Here is a 23,849-nt window from a genome sequence, read left to right on the forward strand (position 1 = left end):
TTTGCTCAGTTTTTACTTGGATTATGTAAGAATACTGGTTGGGTGATTTGTCACTGAAACCTATGTTTAAGATCATTGGTAGGTGGGCGGATGCTTAGGATGCAGCATTCTTGGTAAAGCCTGCGTTTGGTTGCACGGGTGATGGGACTGCTGTATTGGGTGCATGCGCTGTCACTCAAGCCTATGTTTAAGATCATTGGTAGGTGGGCGGATGCTTTGTGATGCAGCATTCTTGGTAAAGCCTGCGTGTGGTTGCACGGTTAATGGGACTGCTGTATTGGGTGCATGCACTGTCACTCAAGCCTGTGTTTAAGATGATTGGTAGGTGGGCGGATGCTTAGGATGCAGCAGTCTTGGTAAAGTCTGCGTGTGGTTGCACGGTTAATGGGACTGATGTATTGGGTGCATGCACTGTCACTCAAGCCTGTGTTTAAGATCATTGGTAGGTGGGCGGATGCTTAGGATGCAGCAGTCTTGGTAAAGTCTGCGTGTGGTTGCACAGTTAATGGGACTGATGTATTGGGTGCATGCACTGTCACTCAAGCCTATGTTTAAGATCATTGGTAGGTGGGCGGATGCTTAGGATGCAGCAGTCTTGGAGAACCCTGCATGTAGTTGCATGGGTGATGGGACTGCTGTATTGGGTGCATGCACTGTCACTCAAGCCTGTGTTTAAGATCATTGGTAGGTGGGTGGATGCTTTGTGATGCAGCGGTCTTGGTGAAGCCTGCGTGTAGTTGCACGGGTGATGGTGCTGCTGTGTGGGGTGGCTGCAGTGTTACTCAAGCCTGTATCAGTATCCTTGGGTGGTGGAGCTCCTGAAGAGGGTGGTGATGTATTGTTCAAGACTTTGTACTAAACATTTGCATGGGAGGGCTTCTGTCTGGCGCTAGAGGAGGCGCTTAAAAACCTATCAACTGTGATAAACCCAGTGGCGTAGGACGGAGGGGGGGGGGGTGCAGTGTGTGAGCACTGCTCCAGGTGTCATCACTGAGGGGGGTGACAAAATGGCAAAAATATGTGTTTTATGGGTGAAAATAAATTTTCCGCACCGGGTACCACCTGACCTTGCTACGCCACTGGGTAAACCCAGCCTGCACTGTTCTGGCTTGGGTAACTATCAGTGAGAAGGGCCTGGTGTGGACAGTGAAGGTTGTCTAAACACACTCAGTAGGCCTTGCCGCATTTTCCGGACCCTTGTCGCGGTTTGTTAATTTGCTGTTCTTCGGACCCATAGAGCCGCCGGAGGTCCTGATGGAGCTGGCCTATCAGGTGGTGCCCTGGGGCCAGAGTGCCAGGATCACCTGCGAGGTGCGGGGGAACCCTTCGCCCTCCGTGCTGTGGCTGCGGAACGCTGAGCCGCTCGCCGCGAGCCAGCGCCACCGACTCTCCCGGAAGTCGCTGCGCGTGATCAACGTGGGACCGGAAGATGACGGCATGTACCAGTGCATGGCGGAGAACGAGGTGGGCAGTGCCCAAGCCATGATGCTGCTCAGAACCAACAGGCCAGGTCAGTCTGCCCTCTCCCCCCAATAATGCCTCCTCTCTTAAGAAGGCACCAGCATCCAAATCCTAACTCTCCATTGCCACTCCTACCTTTCAATGTTTTTCTCCCCCTATAATTTTTTCCTAGTTTTTCTATCATTTGTCCATTATTTAACTGTTTCCCTTTTAGCCTGTCCTGCTATGCTGGTACTGTTCTGATCTTTCACATTTCTTTGTAGATCACCCTAAATACATTACATTGTTATATTTAAAGGTCTGATATGCAAGATAATCTTTGTATATATATGCTCTTGCACTTTCTTTTGGTCTATACTCGACAAAGTATCGTCTTGTAAAAGTTTTTATGTGTAAAATGTCTCATATCTAAGTAATGAAACAAAAGGCAACACGAGGACAGGGGACTCCATGGTTTAATACCCAAGATGATGTTTAGGGTGGACATTTTAACTGGTCACTCCACGATTGAACACCAAATATTGTTTAATGGGGTTGGAAATTAAGTGTGTCATAAAACATCACATCTGCAGAAAAAAAAACAGTTTAAAAATTGGGTTTGGGTTCTGGCTGAAAGGTGCAAACCCATTGACATTTGTTATTAGTGGTGTTCAGAGTACTCAGTACATGCCTTGTCACGTCACCTGCCACGTCACATCACCTGTTGGGTTACATCACCTGCCACGTTGGAAACACAAAGCACAACACCCATTTGAAAATGGCACGGAAAAAACTATCAAGCGCAAAACATGGCGGGTGGTGTGGGCTACGTCACGCGTTGCTGGTTTTCTGTCTCTCCGCCCTCTCTTTATCCCATAACCTCTATTCAGCCCTCTTAGGACTATATATACAGCACACAGCTCTCCTTTGGGTCAAGGCGGAGGCGGAAGCTGTAGACATGGGGAAATCATTTGCCCGGTCTCTGTATTTTAGATTTAGAACGGGTACTTTGCCACTGAATACTTTTACTAAAACATGGAAATCCTGTATATGCAAAACTGACTTGTGTCCATCATGTTCTGCCCACCCAGAGACATTAGCCCATTTCTTATTTGTCTGTAAGGAATATGCTAACCCAAGAAGGGTGTGGTTGAAGAATTTATGCCGTCAGTTGGGAACCAGGAGCCATGATGTGGCAATTAGGATACTTGTTTCGGACAGTTATGTACCCTATGTTTGTGCCCTAGCTAAATTCTTATTCTGGGCTTGGGCTATTCGAGCCAGAAAGCTTAAATATTCTGTTTAATTCCTTTTTTAAAGAATATTTATTCTAGCAATGTTTTACTTTTTGCTATTAACTGGATATGTGTTACCAATTTTATTAACTTGCTTTTATGATAATGAAATTTTATCGAAATAAAGCTTTTTGACTTTGGCTGTAGACATGCATATACATGTGGCAAAGGTGAAAGATGATTAAAAACACCTTGATGGTAAATCTTGGAAAACTGGATAACTGTACGATTAAATGTTGAGTTGTGAAGGTGCCGAGCTATGGTTGAGTTGCACATTTGACCGGGAACTGAAATTTTCGAACTTTTCTTCCCACCGTAACATTAAGGGTCGATTTTTCAGTTCTTTTCACTGACCTTTCTCTGCTTTGTAGCTCGTGTCCTTGTACTTTAGCAGCCCCCTGTTGCTCTGTCTCTTTCCCTTATATTTTTTGCGTTGTTCCCACTAAAGCGCCAGGCCGCTGTTTTAGGAAAAATATATTTTTTGTGGTTAGGTGTGCAGTAGTCTCTTCAGCACTCCCTTGCAGGGTACAACACGACAGGTTTTGCCTTTTGGTAGTTATTATTTTTAAAAACAGTTTTACTCCTTTGCTGTGTTTACTTCGACAAAGTTGGGGTTTCCTTTATAAATATTGTGGGTGTAGCAGCCTAAGAAACTGTGAAAACCCCACCTCCTGAGATCCTGTATCATAAACTTGTTAGCAAGTAAAGGTTTGTAACTGTGGTTGGCCTTCTTGTAAACTTATGGCAGCTGACCCTCTTTACAACGCGATTTTTACATCGCAGTGCTTTTAACACGCATTTTATTACCATACAAGGTTTTACCATTTATAGACCTTTACCACACATTTAGGGTAAGTATGGAGAGTTTGGGGGGGGGGCTCTCACCCCAAAAAGATAACAATTACATATATATATTTGGATATATATATATATATATATATATATATATATATATATATATATATATATATATATATATGCTGACAAGGAGTTGGAAAATTCCGATTTTTGCAGCGTGGGTAATTACATGCAAGAAGGTGATTCTCCTCCTCTCAAACCCACTGGGGGAATATAGTTGTACACGAACTTACCTGAGCCGCGGACTACATTTCCCAACAGCCACTTTGGAGTATGTAATCCCACTTTGGGCGGATGAAATCCCACTTGGGCGGGGCAAGAAGTGTAAGGAAATAGTCCCCACAGCTGCCAGAACTCGTGCGCAAGCCATTGAAAAAGAGCTCATGCTCGAAATGCATTTGGCGCTTGGACTGGGGGAAGAATGCACGTCGTGCTTGTAACTGCATTAAAGACAGGAAGATGTTTCTAACTGCGTTGGTGTTTCTAAATATGGCAAAACTTTGGTGATATATATATATATATATATATATATATATATATATATATATATATATATATATATATATATATATATATATATATATATATATATATATATATATATATATATATATATATATATATATATATATATATATATATATATATATACCAAACAATTCCCACCACGTACGGCGAGGAAGGAACTCAAACCACCACAGCAAGTCAGGCAAGATGCAGATTTTATTCGCGTTTCTTCTCCAGCCTGCAACGACGCGTTTCGGGCTTCAAGAGCCCTTGATCCCATTCAGCAAATATCGCGATAGTTATATATGTTTTTTCAACATCAAATGTACACACCCCCCTACACCACATGGTCAGTAGGTCACATGATTAATGAATATGATGTAAAGACTATCACACGGATATACGTTTTACTCAAGTTAATTTGCAGAAAAACTAAATTAAAAGTTTCATTATGCTAGCTGCTTAAATGCATTCAACAATTCTATGGTATAGTGGTCTTATATTTTACAATTGTGAGACTATCTGATATATATGACATCACGAAAAAAATTACATATATTTAAAATTACCTAATACTTACCTTAGTTAGACTATTAATGCTTGGTAATGGCATGCAAGGTAAAAGCATGTGCTTGCTAAAAAGATGCGGGGTAAAAGATGCGTTGTAAAGGCATGCGTTGTTTTTCCTGTGTTCCGCCGTACAGCCGCTGGCGGCGCCCTCTTCTTGCATGTACCTGTTATGAGCTTGACCTGTTTCGCACACTCAACTTTTTGTTGTCCCTCTACTACCTTGCAGGAGCCACCCCGAAGCCGGCTCAGGACCTCATCTCCACTTCACTACTCTCCCCGACACTTCTGCCTTCCGGACCAGGCGGTTCCTCGGTGCTCCTCAAGGAGCGGGCGGTGCCGAAGCTGAAGACCACCTCCGCGTCTCTGCTGCCGCAGTGCGCGTCCCTCAAGGAGCCCGTGGCGCTGGCCGAGGCGCCCGTCATCCTCAGCTCCCCCAGGACTTCCAAGATGGACTTCTATGAGCTGGTGTGGAAGCCCCGGCACGACGGCCGGGCGCCGCTCCTTCACTATGTGGTCAAACACCGCAAGGTATTCGGCATCTTTGAGTTCTGACCGAAGCATTTTTTTAAAATTCTGTTTATTGACAGTTTAGTAAAAAAAAAAAATAGGTACACTGACATTTCAATAGAATAAATAAACATCCCACCTTCCAGTGTTTCCCACAGGGCTCCCCTGCCAACCATTATATTAACCATTGTTCTGCAGCATGAATATTTCTGGATTCACTATGCTGTGCATTATTCCGCCATCTAGTGGTTGGGTATGGAATTGTAGTCTTTTTTTTCCTTTTCTTTATTTTTTGTGTGTTTACATCCATTTGCCTAGAATTCTACAAAGCTGAGGTCTGTAGTAACTGATGCTTTTAGTGCATTTTGTGAAGTTTAAGATGTAGGAGTGAGTTGGTCCTTTTACATCAGTTCCTAGGTGATCACTGATGCTCCATGAATGACCACCCAAGGGCCTTGAACTTTGTGTACAGTAGTTGCTATGACCAAGATGCTCCATCTCGAGGGGCGAGCGGTCCTGACTGTGCTTCTCTTTGCAGCAGGTCACAAACTCCTCCGAGGACTGGGTCGTGTCACGTGTCCCCAGCACGCAGCACCGCCTGACGCTGGCGCCCCTGGACCCCGGAAGCCTCTACGAGGTGGAGATGGCGGCCTACAACTGTGGCGGCGAGGGCCAGACCGCCATGGTCACCTTCCGAACCGGTAATGGCTGTTTGTCTTCTGATGGAGTGAAAGTGTGGGGTTATCAAACTGAAAAGGCTTTCTATATTCATTTGAACAAATGCGTTATAGGGGCTACAATCCGTGGGTTTGCTGGTATTGCTGACCCACTGCGGTGATGTCATTGCTGTCTTTGTGTGTATCCATTACTATGCCGCGCATGTGCTTTTTTTTTTTGTTTCCATCTTACCACAGACCTTTCTTTGCCCCAGATATTTCTCTCCCCTTACACTAACCAGAGATCTTTGTATTCTGTTCTTCCTCATTTCTCTTGGAATGGTGCCTGGGGGGAGAGGGTGGCGGGGGGCATTCTCAATCTAGTTTGATTGCTCCCCTTTCAAAGCTGTACCCCCTATCATGACCTCACAAAGCCTGACAAACCAAACGTTGCAAATTGAGAAAAGTGGACCCGTTCACATGCTGCACCTGAATATTCCAGTAAACCAAACGTTCATGCTGTACAAGTGTGCAGCATGCACCGGAACACATGCTGGTGATACATACACTGTACAAGTGTGCAGCATGCACAGGAACACATGCTGGTGAAACTTACACTATGCAAGTGTGCAGCATGCACTGTAGCGCATGTTGGTGAAAGATACACTGTACAAGCGTGCTGCATGCACCGGAACACATGCTGGTGATACATACACTGTACAAGTGTGCAGCATGCACCGGAACACATGCTGGTGATACATACACTGTACAAAAGGACACATCTAAGTTCACCCTGTGCAATCTCATGCTCTGTGCAAACAGCATAATCGCCAATACCGTATATGAGCTTGCATGCTTTACAAATGTGCGTGTCCTTGTTCACCAGTCCCAAGGTCCTGTAGTGTGTGCACAATGCAATCCCCTAAACCATCTCACGCGCTGAACACATGCACAGTGTCTTGTATGCACTCTACAAACCCACACATGCATTTTCTGGATTGATAGAATGGCATAGGTGCCCCATACCCGCTGGAGTCCCTCATCTTCGGCACTTGATAAGCGGTAAGGGAGGCAGAGAGCCCCTTTCCTCGACTGCTTCCTTTCCATACAGCTCACCCCATGAGGCACTGCTGGTTCTGTGGTGGGTTCATACAGTCCTCTATTGCTTGCAGGCAAGAGACTTGCAAACATTGAAGGAGCTTCAACAGGGCATATGTCCTCGCACCCGCATTGAGCCTGTGCTGATGCCTGTACCCCTGGGATGGAGAGGCTCACGGGTGAATGGATATCCCATAGCGGTCATGGTCTGGGGAAGAGGGTGTCTGACAGCTCAATGAAAGGCATGAGTGGGTCTCCAGTGTTGGGCAGGTGTGGGCACGCTTAAGCGGGAGGCTGTGTGTGAAGAAGCGGCAGAGAGTCTGAGCTGGTGAAGGAAGCTGGTGGCATGTTTTGGGCCCGACTGATGGCCTCTTGCTTACTGACGTTTTTCCCTCTTGTTTTTCCACAGGACGTCGCCCCAAGCCGGAGATTATCGCCAGCAAGGAGCAGATTCAGAAGGATGACCCAGGAACCAGCACGCAGAGCATCAACCAGTCGGACAACAACCGCCTTTCCCGTAAGTGTCCTGGAGAGCCCTGGGAAGAGAACCCTAGAGGGGAGCACCTCAAGGGTCTCAGGAAGGGAACCCCCAGGCAGAGCTTCTCAAGGGCCTGATGATAGAGTGCCGCCAGGGTCTGTACAAGAGCATAAGCAGTGCTTAATTTGAGCCAGTGGATTCCAGTGCTCGTCACCAGCACTTAATTGCCAACACGGGCACTTATGGCAGTCTGCCACATGACGCTGTTTGTTTTATTTAGAGATGAACACAGCAACAGTTTAATAATTGAATACACATTAAAAATGACAAGTACCTGCCACCCAAGCCCTTCATATAGCCCAGAGAGCCTGGAATAGTCTGAAGTGCTGCACGTGTAGGAATCACTGGCTGGACAATGTGTGGTGCAAACTGCAGTGGCCTCCTGACCAGGGCTCTGGCACTTTTGCTTTTTACAAATTAAGCACTGGTGTAGACCTCTGGATCCATGTGTAGAGCACCTGGAGAGACAGAGGGTGGGGATGCAACCAATGGAGACCTCCTTGAGGGTTTAACACCGTAAACACTACAGCAGAGCACCTGGAGGGTTACCGTGTGGGAATCTATGCAGGGTCCCGTAAGTGAAAGGTCTTGGCAGAGAGGATTCTCATCCTATGGCACTCTGCAGGTTTGTCAGATGTTTTTGCAGGGCCGAAGTGAAAAACTATTCATGGAGCTGCACTTCTTCCATGGCTGCCTCTTCTCAAATAATAAACAGATAGTAAGCGAGCCTTTTTAAATCTCTAACTAGATTTTGAGGCAGAAGCATGGGGCCCAGTGGATAATGCTCCTCTGACCCCGCCTCCCTTTTGATGGCCGTGTGACTGAGATCCAGAGATAGATCTTAGCGGACAAGTTACTTCGTCACAACAGTGAGGGATATCCCGTCCACTGAAATATAAATCCCGATTTAGATCTCGGCGGAAAGGATACTTCGTCACAACAGTGAGGGATAACCCATCCGCCGAAATATAAATCCCGATTTAGATCTCGGCGGAAAGGTTACTCCGTCACAACGGTGACTGATAACCCGCCCCATGAAATATAAATCCCGATTTAGATCTCGACGGAAAGGTTACTTCATCACAACGGTGATGGATAACCCGCCCCCTGAAATATAAATCCCTATTTAGATCTCGGCGGAAAGGTTACTTGGTCACAACGGTGACTGATAACCCTCCTCCTCAAATATAAATCCCGATTTAGATCTCAGCGGAAAGGTTACTTCGTCACAACGGTGATGGATAACCCGGCCCCTGAAATATAAATCCCGATTTAGATCTCGGCGGAAAGGTTACTTCGTCACAACGGTGATGGATAACCTGCCCCCTGAAATATAAATCCTGATTTAGATCTCGGTGGAAAGGTTACTCCGTCACAACTTGACTGATAACCCACCCGCTGCAATATATATCCCATTATATCCTATGGGATTTATCTATTGGCAGACTTGTTATACGCCACCGTTGTTATTGAGTAACCCATCCGTCGAGATCTAAATCTGGCCCAGGATGTCTTGAGGACCACCGCATCAGTATCGCACAGTAGAGCGACATGATGCAACTTTACTCTTCAGCAGTTAATAACACTGGAAGTTATGCGTGTGCACTAACCTCTATCCATGGCCGTTACACTTTCTCCATTCCGACCTACTAAAAGGGACTTGGAGTGAATTATGTCACAACAGGCCTCAAAACCTAAGCAGACATCATCAAACAAACCATATTGCAAAATGCTTTTTGTTGGTGATTGTTAGTGATGGAGCACTGAAGAACAGAATATCCCTTTTCTCTACACTGGCTGGCCCCTTTAAATCCTTTCTGGAAGACCTGGAGCTGTATCCCGGACTATTACACCCACTATGGTAACTTTGAATACCGTCCGAGTGTTCCCTCGGATCCTGTCCTTTCACCTGTTGCGCATAGAATGGTAGTTCTGTAAAATAAGCCTTGGCATTTTATTGTGAAACATGAAAGTAGAGAAACGTGAAAAAAACATTGTCCTCCTTGCGTGAAATGTTTCTGCCTCGTGGTATGTGGCACTTAAAGGTGGTTTGCAGGTTTTTTAGGAGCTGGCTTGAAAGTACCCAAAAGGCTGTACAAACTACAAAATCCGCCAAGCAGACTAAATTGTAAAAAAAAAGTCAAATTTTTTCAATCCACTAACTGTCATCCACGTTATAATTCTTGTGTTTCATCTGAATTTTTCACCCCTGAATACTCAAAACTTTTGTAGTTTCCCGCTCTCTTCTGCGATAGGGCCTTGCCTGAGAGACTCCAGTTCTTTCAAGGCACATCAATGACAAGCTTGCATGTAGCACTGGGAGACACTGCTGCAGTAGCCGAGCTCTCTATTAATCTTTTCATTCATACATTTCTTCATTCATGTATATTTAGTTCGGAGATGTTCCTGCTGGTATTTCTGAGTGGCTCTCAGTAGGGGTGCCACGCTGTTGGAGAAGTTTTTGTTGACATTGATCATATATTTACCTATTCTTTTCTCTTCTCTTCTCTCTCCAGCTCCAGAGGCTCCTGACCGACCAACAATATCCACCGCCTCGGAGACCTCGGTCTACGTGACGTGGATTCCCCGTGGGAACGGTGGCTTCCCCATCCAGTCCTTCCGGGTGGAGTACAAGAAGCTGAAGCAGGCGGGAGACTGGAAGTTGGCCACCTCCGACATCCCCCCGTCTCGGCTCTCCGTTGAGATCCCAGAGCTGGAGAAAGGTATGGACTGCCGCTCACCAAGTTACACGCTTAGATACAAGTGTTTTTTAGAAATAAGTTCGTTCGAGGCATATGGGCTGCAGACCACACACTTTGCATTAGATCACCATCTGGTGGTGGGCCTTCTATGTCTTCGCTAACATGTCCACCTCTGTGCTCTCTGAGGACATGCTCAGGGTCTCCGCTGTACAGTTCTTGCGGGGCACCGTGCAGAAAATTGATCACAAAGCTGGCCATTCACCTGTGGTTGGAGGTCAACATTGCACCTGTGCATTGTTTTCAGGATTTTTGGCAGTAATTCTGCTGTTTTCTGGATCTTCTCTACCTATAGCTCCCCTTTGGTCTGCTGCCTTTGGTTCCGCCCGTTCTTTCCTCCCTTCACTCACGTGTCACTGAAATGTTTTGTCTCCTTTGTTTTCTAACTTTTGGCTCTCCTAGCTGCCTTCGCTCCTCCCTTCTTCTGCAGATAGACTTACCAGTCCTCATGGGAATCCTTGAATGCCATAAGAGAGCAAGTGCTGAGTGTAGGTGCTTTTTCTCTCCAGCAGGGGTCAGGGTTCATACCTTCTTAAATGGTTGACTTCCAGTAGCCTTCGTTACACCAGTGTTCCTCACAGCCATGCTCTTTCTTTGATGATCTTCAAAATGATAATGTAGCCTATTGCAAAACGTTTTCAATAAAGGCCTCTAAAGATGCTTTTGCAGCATGAATCTTTTTCTGGATTCACATGTTGTGCATTATTACGCCATCTAGTGGTTGGTTCCGGAATTGTCTTTTCTTGACTTTTTTTCTTGGGCGTCGCCAACCACTATTGGTGGTATGCCCATCCCATGCAAGACATCAGACTGCGCCCTGGATGGTCCTGTGCATAGTGCCATGTTCAGATTTTTTTTTCTACCGTTGGGTCTGGAAGCCACAGAAGAGCTCCAAAAGTTTTTTTAAAGAACTTGAATTTTTTTTTAACAAAATTTATATTATACATGAAGACCACGAAGAAAGGACAAAAAGAGAGAAGGGGACCCATCTCTCCCTTTCCCTGCGAGAGCCCAACCAATAAATGCCCCTTGTTTCCAGATGAACAGGATGTCCAGTAAGATACTGTAGACTTTTCAGTACCAGACATTGCATGAGGCTGGGACACATTTTTGAGAATTCTTTTCAGCCCTCATCACTACGTGGCTGAATAATGAACAGTATGGAAATCTGGAAAGTTTCAAGTTACAAAACTATTGTCTCTAGTTTTATTTTCCCCAGTGAAGTCTTCTCCTTCTTCAGGATTTTCACAAAATATCTGTGAGCTTGTTCCTTTCAGATATCCTCTACAACTGTTACATAACTTGCTTTTCCACATTTTTATTTTATTAATGTACTTCTAAGTGTGATTAGCAGCAGTCCTGTTTGGTTTCATACGATCTCATTGAAAAGTCCTCCAATTTTTGTTTTTCTTTGGTGTTTTTGGGATTCTTTCCTATGTGTTGTTTCTCTAGATGTAGGCCTTCCTCAGTCCTCCAACATTTACAGTCTGGTAAAAACCTTGCTATTCGTGCAGTTATCGGTCAGGTCCAGACTGGTTGATCGGTCCTCCAAAATTTGGTCAAGATGACAACAAAGTGCAATGCTCGTTAACTTTGTCTGTTTAATCTGTCTCTAGTATTCTACATTTTTTTGAAAACAGATTGGCGAGATAACCATGATCACATATAATTCTACTTTTGCACCATAAATCTGTTGTAGATTCACAATCAGTCCATATTCTTGTCATCCAGTAAATGTGTTGGAAATAGTCTGAAAGGTGTTTGACAAAATCCACCATCCACTTAGTGTGAGGTTTGGAGTTTGATGGTGACCCTGGGTTTAGACCTGTCGTGAATGTCTGAATACCTGAGTGCAGATGAAGCCAAACACTCGGGTTCAAGTTGAGTTACCAGTTGGCAGAGGTGAAATGGATAGAGCTCTGTACTCAAGGTGCACATGTATTGTTGTTGCCCCCTGTAACTTCTAGCGCCTTCTTTTTCTCACTAGGCACCTCCTACCGCTTTCGTGTCCGAGCCCTCAACATCCTCGGGGAGAGCCAGCCCAGCGCCGCCTCAAGGCCCTACGCGGTGTCTGGCTACAGCAACCGGGTGTATGAGCGGCCGGTGACCGGACCATACATCACCTTTACGGAGGCAGTCAATGAGACCACCATCATGCTGAAGTGGATGGTAAGGGGCAGCTCTGGTGCACCTTGAGACTTCATGCAGCAGGGGTGCTTGCCAGGAATACCTAAATGTGAAGTTTTTCAGAATTGTTGTTAACACCTGTGAAGGGAATCTCACTCTCATCTTGAGATGCATCTAGGTTGGCTATAGGAGTGTCCAGATACATAGGTGCAGCCCCGGGCTTTCATTTAATGAACCAATGCATTCTGAGGGGCATGGCTCAAGTTCACATTTACAGCTTTTGGGTTACACTCCTCAGGATGCAAAGTAAAGCTGGAAATGACAAAGGCACCTGTTACCCCTATGGTTGTCTGTATTTGTTTTTCCATTTCCAGCTGCAGGTTTGTAAACCTTTGCCCCCTAGGTAGGAAGCAGGCACATTGCACAGTCAAATGGCAAAAGTGTCTTGAACCTTATGGGGTGCAGTCATAGTCAGTTTTAATGTGTTCGAGGCATGTGGGCTGCTGAATTCATATCTGTGCATAGATTTCCGCCTAGTTAATGTTTTCGCTTCCTTTGGTCCGAGTGAATGGAGTCGCCAGCAATGGTATGGATGCTGTGGTCTCAGATGCTTGCTGGGGTTGCAGAAGTTGGTTATTAGTATCACCAAGAATGGCTCGGCAGTATAACATGCAGTAGGTCTGGGGGGCGAATATTAGTGCCAGGTGAATAGTCTATGGGGTGGGTAAAGTTATCTGGCTGAGGTGCTGGAGTGGGAAGGGTTAAAGGCAGGCTTGTGGTAGGCAGGGGGTTGCTGCATTTGGAGGTTGGTCTGTCTGTGAAAGCTTATAGGCATGTGGACAAGGTTGTGGCATTTGGCAATGAGGGACACAATTGACAACAAAGTATTTATACAAGGACAATACTGTACCTTCTTTTAAAATGTCTGTTTTTCTTTGTTTCTGCCTCTTAGTATACTCCGGCCAGCAATAACAACACCCCTATCCACGGCTTCTACATCTACTACCGACCCACGGATAGTGACAATGACAGCGACTACAAAAAGGATGTAGTGGAAGGTGAGGAGGCAACATTCTCAAACCTATGCCTACGACAGATGCTTGAGGTTTAGCACTCTGGGTCTGAGACATAGTGAACCGGAACGTATAGATATTGGTTCCAGCAGGTGTGGGTCTGAGACATAGTGAACCGAAACGTATTGATATTGGTTCTAGCAGGTGTGGGTCTGAGACATAGTGAACCGAAACGTATTGATATTGGTTCTCGCAGGTGTGGGTCTGAGACATAGTGAACCGAAAAGTATTGATATTGGTTCTAGCAGGTGAAGTCTAAAATATAGTGAACCGAAACGTATAGATATTGGTTCTAGTAGGTGTGGGTCTAAGATATAGTGAACCGAAACGTATAGATATTGGTTCTAGCAGGTGTGGGTCTAAGATATAGTGAAACGAAACGTATAGCTATTGGTTCAAGCAGGAGTGGATCTAAGATATAGTGAACCGAAACGTATAGATATTGGTTCTAGCAGGTGTGGGTCTAATTATAGGGAACCGAAACGTATAGATATTGGTTCTAGCAGGTGTGGGTCTAAGATCTAGTGAACCGAAACGTATAGATATTGGTTCTAGCAGGTGTGGGTCTAAGATATAGGGAACCGAAACGTATAGATATTGGTTCCAGCATGTGTGGGTCTGAGACACAGTGAACCGAAACGTATAGATATTGGTTCCAGCAGGTGTGGGTCTGCGACATAGTGAACCGAAACATATTGATATTGGTTCTAGCAGGTGTGGGTCTAAGACATAGGGAACCGAAACGTATAGATATTGGTTCTAGCAGGCGTGGGTCTAAGATATAGTGAACCGAAACATATAGATATTGGTTCTAGCAGGTGTGGGTCTAAGATATAGTGAACCGAAACGTATTGATATTGGTTCCAACTGGCGATCTAATCGTAGAGGAGGGTGGACGCGTACCCCTTCGTTCATGCAGTTTTCAGACCCATCACACATTTGCACCCAGAGCGAGCGGCCGCCACCATGTGACTTGACATGAACATGTTCTCCACCTCTGCCCTCACAGGGGACAGGCACTGGCATTCCATCGCCCACCTGCAGCCGGAGACCTCGTACGACATCAAGATGCGCTGCTTCAACGAGGGCGGCGAGAGCGAGTTCAGCAACGTCATGATCTGCGAAACCAGAGGTAAGACGAGGCGCGACGTCTGCCTGATGCGCCCTGCACGCACCAGCCTGGCAGTGCCAGCTGTAAATGCAATATGTCAATTACCATAATATCTCCTGCTGTGGTCATTTCATACTCATGTATTTTGATGTCCATGTTTATTGGAACCCATATGCATATTTTCTTGCCCCCTTTGCACTTTCTGGCTCGTAATGTGCTGGAATAATTATCCATCAGTTCTTTAGACTGGAAATGAGCTCACACCTCAGTGCTGAGACCCAGACTTGCAGCTTCCATGCTATGTTTTATCCCCCTGCCCCCTAATAATGCCTTTCTATGTCATGGGATCTTCTTCAGGCTCAGAAGCTTGCCTCTGCTGCCACCTGCTGGATTGTTTAGTTACACACGTCAAAATTCTCTCTATTTTGTATCCTCTCAGTGTCGATCTGATAAAGCGTTTGCTAAGACCCTAAAGTTGTAAACTTTCTCATTCCCCCCCCCCATGCTTACTCTGATATCTGTATGGTTTATAGAAACCATGCAAATGCTGACTGTGTTCTGACTTTCATGCCAGAAGCACCTTCCTTTTCTTTGCACCATCTCCTGCCACGTTCCATGACATCACAACTATCCTACGTTTGAATGATGGGATATGGACAGAACCATTCAAATTGTACAGGAGTGGAGGACCAATTTATGTGGCTGGAACGACTAAATTAGGCAGTTTTGTACAGATTCAAAGGTTTCTTAATGCAGAAAACGATGTGCTTTTACTAAATCCTATTGAACATTTTATTAACCAATATATACAACTTTTTCTCTTCCACGGAAGCACTGGAACACCAGTAACATTGTCTCTTCTCAGTTCTACTTTAAAATAATTGGCATTACACATACAGAGATGCACACAGCAGAACTCCAGACTACGTGTGCACACTTCATGTGATAAAAGGCACACCTCTTTTATTTTGGGTATCCTAATCTTGTTAGTGGTTTTTGCTGTGTTTGCTCTAAAACAGTTGTTTTACTTGAAATCTGCAGCTTAAGAAGCAGAGGTTGGGTTATGTGATACGTTCAGTAAAGCCACATCTTCACTGATTGCTCTTTAGCGAATGTATGATGTTACAACGCGATCATTTAGATCGCAGTACGTTACATCAGGGTTATTACAACCCAAGTCGCTACAGTGACTTGCTCTGGAGGTGCTGGACTTAGGAATAGTATGATTTACTATTCCAACTCCAGCGTGTGTGTAACAGTAGGGAAGGTGTTGGAATAGTAAATCATACTATTCCTTAGTGTAGAGCACCATCCAGCGCAAGTCGTTGTAATGACCGCGATGTAAATATACTGCGGTGTTATGACCGCATTGTAAAGGTAGTTCTCCCTCTGCGGCAGCTCAGTGATGCTTTTTCAGCGGCCCTGAAGAAGGGTAGCATGCTTGCTTTAAGAGCACCACCTGAGATTCTCACCTAGTTCTGTTACCTTGCAGCCCGCAAGTTCCCCGGGCCGCCCGGACGCCTCCCTCCATCACTGTTGCCCTCCCAGTCACCCCCGGAGAAGAGTGGCTCAGGGCCACCCAGCATGGGCGCGAAGGTAGCCCGGTCCAGCGACCTGCCGTACCTCATCGTGGGCGTTGTGTTGGGCTCCATCGTCTTCATCATTGTGGCCTTCATCCCCTGCTGCCTCTGGAGGGCTTGGTCAAAGCAGAGTAAGTGGCTTTCAAAGTATTCTGGGGTGGGAGGGGGGCATGTGTGGGCAGGAAGGTGCACATACTGTTCAATGTGTCCCTTAATGTATGTGGAACATTGAGGGTCTGGTGGATGCCATGGTTTGTTTAATGTGAGCCGAGGGATGTGTTTGGTGCATATAGGGACAGAGGAATGCTATGTTTGGTTGATGTGAGGCAGACTGAGTTTGCAAAATCCTGTCACTGACTATAAGGAATGTGTTTTTGGTGAATCTGAAGCAAAGAGAACTTGCACTGAAAGGCATTCTGTGCCTGATGAAGCAGGCTGAGCCTCTTGAATACTCTGATTGGTGTATGTTAAGCATATAGAACCTGAGCTTAAGGAATGCTGTGATTGGTCGTTTTGCATCTTTAAACTTCTTCTTTTAAATGATTGGTGGGATTGAAATTTACAAAACCTGCCCTTAAATGTACTCTGCGGCAGGGGGTAGGAACCACAGAGAGCCATGGGAATGCTCGATTGTGTATGAAGCATATATGACCTGAGCTTAAGGAATGCTGTGATTGGTGATTTTGCAGCTTTGAACCTATTCTACGTTACCATGATAGGGGGGATGGAAATATACAAAATCTGTCCTTTAGTGAACTCTGTGGCAGGGGATAGGAAGCACAGAGCCATGGGAATGCTCCATTGGTGTGTATGAAGCCTAGAGGACGAATGCTGTTGATGGTAGGTTTGATGCTTGCAGAACCCCAGCTAGAGAAATACGCAGATTGGAGGATGTAAGTTTTACAGTAAGCAGCTGGCGTGAGCTACGCAGAAGTAACCCAGTGCGTCACAATACAGACAGCACCTGATTTGCTAACACCCAGGACTTCCTCTGTAACAGACGGTGATTGACTGTATGAGATCTGGTATGATGTGAGAAACATGGCTGCATCATGTTAAGTTTTGATTGGCTAAGAAAAAGGCTTATTGTTTCTAACTTGACCTTCTCTTCCTCACAGAGCAAAGTACAGATCTTGCGTTCCCTCGGACAGGGCTCCTGACGTCCTCTTGCCAGTACACCATGGTCCCACTTCGAGGGGTTGCCACCAGCCAATCCAACGGGCTTCCCTATGCCAATGGCAGCTGCCTCCCTGGTGAACTGAGCGGTCTGGCTGCCAAGCGCAGGGAGTACCAACCGGACGACAGTATTCAGGTATTGACTGGCACAGGTGTACCTGCATCTCTTTCCGGAAATTTACTGACTTATGGCACAGGATAAGGGGGGCAGCTACATAGAAACTATGTAGAACTCTGGGTATAGTGTCGTGCATAATTAAAACCAAAACCTAGAATCTCAAGCTGGATTGAAACGAAGCCCGAAATGGATATGGGTAGGATTTGAACAAGAATTGAGGACTTTGCAGTTGCAGATGTGAGGGTTTTCAGGCTAGTGGTAGTCCAGCACAGGATTGGTTGAGCAACTTAGCTCTGCTAGTTATGTTCATGTTGTGCACATTATGTGACAAGAGCAGCGATTCCCAGATCCGAGAGAAACTCTCCATTTGCATCCGGCCGAGTGAATGTAGTGAGGGAAATGGATGTGTCGAGAGCATTTCCAGATACACCCACCATGGGGATGACTTGAAACTCTGTAGGGATTCAAGAAGGAGGGAGAAGAGGAAGTTATACAAAGTTATACACAGTGTTTGGGATGGGTGAAGTTCTTAAATTTCTTGGTTCCAGAAGCCAAATTGATTCTTTGATTTGAAATCTGCTGCACAGTGTCTTACTGCTCTTTGTCTTTCATTTCAGCAGTCTGAAGAGAGAGACGCCTTACTACAAGGGATTCTATCCAGGAGCGTTGACCCCAATACCTTACATCAGGGATTTCTGACTGGAAATCCTGATCCCAACACGTTAATGCAGGGGGTGCTCACAAGAGATGCCGAGCCCGGCGCGTCCCTGCCGGGGAGCCTGATGGCGAGCGACCACCAAGTGTCAGGGTAAGTAACATAGTTACTTTGTTGCTGCGCATGTTGAAGGCGGCACCACTTGACCTATACACAACCGCCTCTTAATCTTTCAGCCAGCAGTTACAACTTTGGGGGTATCTTGTGTGGCGGTAAACGAGGACACTTAGGTGCTTCAAGGGTGCCGCATTGAGCGTCCTCCATGCGAGTGTTGGTCGCTGTAACACGTACATCTTATGCAATTAAGTAACATTCTTGGAAAATGGCGTTTTTGCAGCAATTGCCTCGGCAACGTTAGTCCGTGCATTGCAAGCCTCATCGGTATACGTACTCTCTAGACGCAGCAAACTTCCACAGGAAGATGATGGTGATAGCAACGCATCCTGCTCAAAGTCCATCTCCAACTTCCATGTAGTCCCACTCCGCCCAGAGTCGCGCATTACGCTAAGTCAGGCGGTAGGCTTTAAACACAAATCTTATTGGGAAATGTCAATCTTAGACATTTCTGTGTCCTCTCTGCTATGATTGAAGGACCTGTCTGCTCATTGGAGGAAATAGGCAGTTTCCTATTCACCTTAGAAGTACATCACAGTGAGAAACTACTCTTAACACCTCAGAGCCCCTTCTACGCAAGCCAGACTGATCCTCGGTTACCACAGCTTCACATCTGTCTCCTGGAAAGTTTTGGAAACCTGAAATAAAAGTTCAGAGCACTGCCTGGATCTGTAAAGTGAAATACAGAGGAGCACTGACTTTTATTTTGAAGTTTGATTAATCCACAGTAATTATGTGGGATTTACGACTGAGCTGAAAATGGTCCATTCTACCTTTAATGAGAAATATTAAAGCACACAAACGTATGTTGGTTACAGAGAGTGACGCCTGTTAACAGTTTACAAAGCTATCTTCCAAAACACTCCGTACGCATAAACCACCGCGACATAAACACACCGCGGCATGACATCTGCATGAAAAGTGTTCAATACGAAGAGCTTCTCCACGCGTAGAAAATGACGTAGATAACATCTTACTGTATTCATCAGTTGGAGCTCTAACAGCCTTAAAGGGAGATAGTTATTGCAGATACTAAATATGTTCAGTACTATTCATGTTTTTATTTACCATTATTCTCAGTAAAAATTGCCTTCCATATAGGGTACTTTTGAACTTTTTGTTGCTCATATTGTTTTTTCAAACTGCTTTCCTCAAACAGAAAATTACATTAGTAGGACAGCAAGTGTATCATTTATATTTGTTACAAAATCAGAGGTGCAAATTGAAATAATTCAGTGCTATCACACTGTTTTTTATTTTTTGTTTCTTGTGGAAGTTTTTATAGTTTTTAGTGCTGGCTCAACAAAAAAGATGGAGTGTGGTTGCTTCTTAACATACTCATGAGTGCTCCGCTGCCACCATACGTCCTTAAAACAAGATCTTGCTCCAAGTTGTGGTGATAGACAGACGATACTTCTTCTCATAAGCCCTGCGTCTTCAAGTCGTAGCTCCAGGGCACGAGGTGGCGGGTGCTGGAGTAATGTGATGAGGCGACGAGATTTATCCGTTCCATCTTTGATATATTTTAGGTCAATTTAAATGAGTACTATTGATCCGGGTAATGGTAACTCTGAAGCCGATTTAAGACCCCTTACTCGTATTATTTTTTGGCAGTGTTTGGGTAAGGCAGCGGGCATTGACAGCGCTGGTGTTTTTTATTGGGGTGGGAATCGATTATTGCTAGAGGTTGCAACTTCAGTCAACTTAGATCATAATGAGTGTTTTAAGGGGCACATTGGTAATCCAGTGGTTGAGAACATCCGTTTTGGCCATGTTGCTTAATTCGGTATGGTCTCGATGCACATTCTTGTTCTTTTTTTGATTTTCAGAATCTGCTATTTTGTTGATTTGAAGACTATGCCATTGAGAAACCTGCTTTTTTCACCACTAACTGCTGTGTTGATCAGTAGCAAATGTTGGTGGACTTATCTTTCCTTTTGCCTTCTCAGGAACACACTACAAAGGTCCCAGGAAAGCTGTTACCTGCCCGACTGCCCCGATGACTCTACCCAAGAGCTTCTTCAGTCTCCCGAGAGCCATCTCCTGCAGCAGCCATGTCAGCCTGAACCGCAGCATGCGGAGACAGACCACCCCGCCAACCAAGGAGTGGGAGACTTTGATCCACACGGTGAGTACAGACCAGTGTCGCCTTTCGATTCAAGATCCCACCGTACAGGGAACAGTGATGGGATGATGTTGACTGTCCTCCCAGGGCTGTGGCTATGCAAGGCAGTGGTAAAAGTACCATCTCTTACATTGATTGGAGAGAAAGTGGGGGTGGGTGCTTCGATGCAAGTATGCGGGCATTGATCGAAAACAAAGTTGGAAGCACACATCTTGCTGTTGAGATGGGGAATAGTGGATTAACCTCTTTGAAGTCCCCCACTTTTTTTTATTTAAAAGTCTTTAGTCTACTTTGAACTTTGTTGCATGCAGTCTAACTCTGGATCAGCTACTGGGTTCTTTTCTGGATCTCTCTGGGTTCATCTTCCATTGTCTGCCGGCTCCAATCATCCCAGGGTGGTTGGTCCAGGCAGGCGCCTGCATTGAGCTTTGCCGGCCTTGCTTCTTTCTTCTGTTCAGTTGGGATATGACGGAAGGGGCACGTCTCTCCAAATTTAAAGACGTGTCCCATTTTGTGACCGCATCTAGGGATGTGGGCTGTCTTACATGCTGATATCAGACCAGACCTTCTCCTTTGTCTGCATGCTTTAGCCTTTCTCTAATAAACAAAGACATATGAAATAAGTTGCCTCTTCGTATTGCTAACGTTGGCTTTCTTCGGACATGTCTCCAATAGGCGTCATCTACAGCATTGACCTGCCACCCGTGGACGAGGTTGAGAGTCCAAACTCCATCCGAAGCAATGACCATGAACTTTGTCCATGTACGGTAGACCTCACCTGCATGGAGCAAGACCCGGGACCAAGACTCTCCAGCAATCCCACAATGCACTGCTCTCCAGAGCCCCCCACAAGTTAAGGTTCAGCCCCCGATACGCCGCTCAGAGACTTTTTATGTAAAATACAAAAACACAGAGAAAAGATGTATTTATTTTTGTATAACAGCAATATTTATATATTTATGAACTTGTAAATAAATGTACATGTGCCTATTACACAGCCGTAGCCTATGGAATCCGAGCCACACTTCCTTTCCTACTACCGGTCTGACCAAACCCAGTGCTTCAGTGGTATTCGGTCACATTATAAAATGGTCAATATTTAGATGTGAGTTGCCGCAGGAAGTGATGTCATCGTACCCACAGACGCCAGAGAAGCAACATCTTTTTACGTGTATACTTTGCAGCAGGAAATGAGATCATGAGATGACTTTGCATCTGAAAGACAACCCCAACCAGCTTTCGTGACAACCGGAAGTGAGGTCGTGAAGTACCCATGGGACTGATTGGGTGAAATTCCTGATTAAGCCTTCAACAAGAAGTGATGTCATCACGTGAATCCACCCTCCAAAGACAACGTTCATAGAATGTATTTAATGGCAAGAGACTACTCACTCCCCTTGCAACAGGAATTCTACTCCTAGCAAAAGGACAGGATGTCCGCCATCTTTGCTCTTTAAATAACAATGGTCACCCCTGATAAAATAAAAAGATGTGCACTACATGTGTGTTTTGCTGAAAATGAAGCACTTGGAATTTTGTCACATTAAAGACAACAGGACAAGCTTAAAAGGAAGTTATGTCAAATAATATAATAGGAAGTGACGTCAAAGCACCTGAAAACATTAAAAATGTTCAGTCTCATCGTCTGTAGCAATATATTTGTAAAAGAGCCAACTCTTACATTTCTAAATAAATACTTAGTATTATTTTCTTTTCTATTGTGGTTTTTGAAACCTTAGCAGTGGTGTCCTTTGGAGACAGATCTGGATTTAGACTACGGATTGCAGTTCTTAACCCTTTTCTCCACTGTAAGCCTCATTGCAACTTACTGTATCTGCACTGAGGCCATTATAAATTAAAATCAGTGTACCTATGGTCCATGAAGACAAGAGTTCAGGCTGAGAGGTAATGGAGCAGCATTAAGGGGAAGGTGTGCTGCAGAAGTATGAATCGCCAATCATACGCGGAAGAAATAAACGTGGCTATAACACCTTCCAACACCTAGAGCTCTGCTGAGCAGATTGAAGCTTCCAGGTGACCAGGTCTGCCTAACATCTGGGCAGACTCTGACACAACCTTCACACAGCTGGACTGACCTTTGGGGAGTCTGACAGTCTGCTCTCCAGATGGGTCATCTTGAAAGGGCTGGTGTAAAGGCTTGGTTTTTGCCCCCATCACAGCCCACACACCGACCTTCTCAAGTTGGTCCATCTGGTAGTGCCAGGCTGCCCACATTGCACCTCAACACTTTTTCACTCTTTTTGAGAAACTAGAAATGGGTGTTATGGCAGTGATTTTCAGGTCTTACCTACCAGGCAGCGTTTAGTTGTCTGGAGGCGAAAATCTCTTTTGGACCATACCAAAAATTTACAGGGGGGGGGGGGCGGGGTTAGAGCCTTCCCATTGCTTACATTTGGTTGGTTTTATTGTCACTCTCATTTGATGCTTCTTATTCGATGGACTGCCTGTCTGTTCGTGTTATTTGTGCCTCCCTTGCAGCGTAGCGGCTTCTGTTTGGCCTACTTGTAACTTTCCACACCTCACATTTAGGGAACATTTTTCTTTATTTTTCAGTCACCATTCCATAAGAGTTCACATGTTTTGCTTTTCATTGTGGGATGCATAACCCCCCTAATACCCCACCCTGCACTCGGTGTTGCTTACCAACCCATCCCGCTTGTCTATAAAAGCACTGAAACATGTTTCTTTTTGCTTGGGAATGACTAAAAAGCAGGCTTTAAGGGTTGTTTTTGATCTAGCTCAGTCATTCTACATGTTACGTAGAAGCTCAGGCCTTCGCATACAAATGCTTTTATGGTGCTGGGTTAAGAACCGATTCCTGCAGCGGGATTTTTGCATCAGAACGTTTAATAAAAATGACTGGAAAGGAAATGTCTGCTATCTCTGCTCGCTGGGCTGCTGCAGAGGACCAAATGTCTAAAGCATGCTTCAGTTCCGAGAAGTGTGGACAATAAAATGGGCCTTAGCAAGTGTTTTTCTTTGAACCTCCTTATACTTTTTAGAGTATGTTTCTTTAAGGAGAAGTATTTGAAAAATGAAACATGCAATTTCTAAAGATTGAAAATATTGAATGCAGTGTACCATTTTAGATTATCCTAAGATGTTTGCCATTCCACTAGTATTTTTAAATGTTTTTTTAAAACTTTTTTAAAGCATCCTTTACAAAACATTGGCAAAATCAATAGCTTTGCATGCTTATTCTAAAGGCGAGACTTATTGGCTTTGCCAGTGCTTGTTCATCATACATTTACGATGTCAGTAGTCGATAGAAAAGGTCATCTTTTATATGTGTCAATAGCAACCCAAGAGGGCAGGGCATTCCGGGCAACCCGCTTCTCAAAAGGGGCACTCCTCCACCATCCCAATACGGCGACTAGTGGCCTATTTACAATATCCTGTAGCCCACCAAGTTCTGTGTCCCATCAACATGAAAAACACACACATTACAAAATACCGACCTA

General features: G+C 45.1%; 1 protein-coding gene across 1 annotated transcript in view; it reads left to right on the top strand.

Annotated features, from left to right (window-relative positions):
- Positions 1 to 22,073, top strand: part of BOC (BOC cell adhesion associated, oncogene regulated) — a 136,217-nt gene extending 114,144 nt beyond the window's left edge. The window contains exons 7-19 of the mRNA XM_078656627.1: positions 1,238 to 1,510; positions 4,897 to 5,198; positions 5,716 to 5,878; positions 7,341 to 7,448; positions 9,986 to 10,192; positions 12,216 to 12,397; positions 13,308 to 13,413; positions 14,438 to 14,560; positions 16,032 to 16,250; positions 17,238 to 17,431; positions 18,031 to 18,221; positions 20,192 to 20,370; positions 21,043 to 22,073. Coding sequence (XP_078512753.1) covers positions 1,238 to 1,510; positions 4,897 to 5,198; positions 5,716 to 5,878; positions 7,341 to 7,448; positions 9,986 to 10,192; positions 12,216 to 12,397; positions 13,308 to 13,413; positions 14,438 to 14,560; positions 16,032 to 16,250; positions 17,238 to 17,431; positions 18,031 to 18,221; positions 20,192 to 20,370; positions 21,043 to 21,224 — 2,429 coding nt within the window. The 3' untranslated portion in view covers positions 21,225 to 22,073. The remainder of the gene's footprint in view (positions 1 to 1,237; positions 1,511 to 4,896; positions 5,199 to 5,715; positions 5,879 to 7,340; positions 7,449 to 9,985; positions 10,193 to 12,215; positions 12,398 to 13,307; positions 13,414 to 14,437; positions 14,561 to 16,031; positions 16,251 to 17,237; positions 17,432 to 18,030; positions 18,222 to 20,191; positions 20,371 to 21,042) is intronic.
- Positions 22,074 to 23,849: the final 1,776 nt, after the last annotated feature.

Source organism: Lissotriton helveticus, chromosome 8 (assembly GCF_964261635.1).
Source record: "Lissotriton helveticus chromosome 8, aLisHel1.1, whole genome shotgun sequence".
Classification (NCBI taxonomy): Eukaryota; Metazoa; Chordata; class Amphibia; order Caudata; family Salamandridae; genus Lissotriton; species Lissotriton helveticus.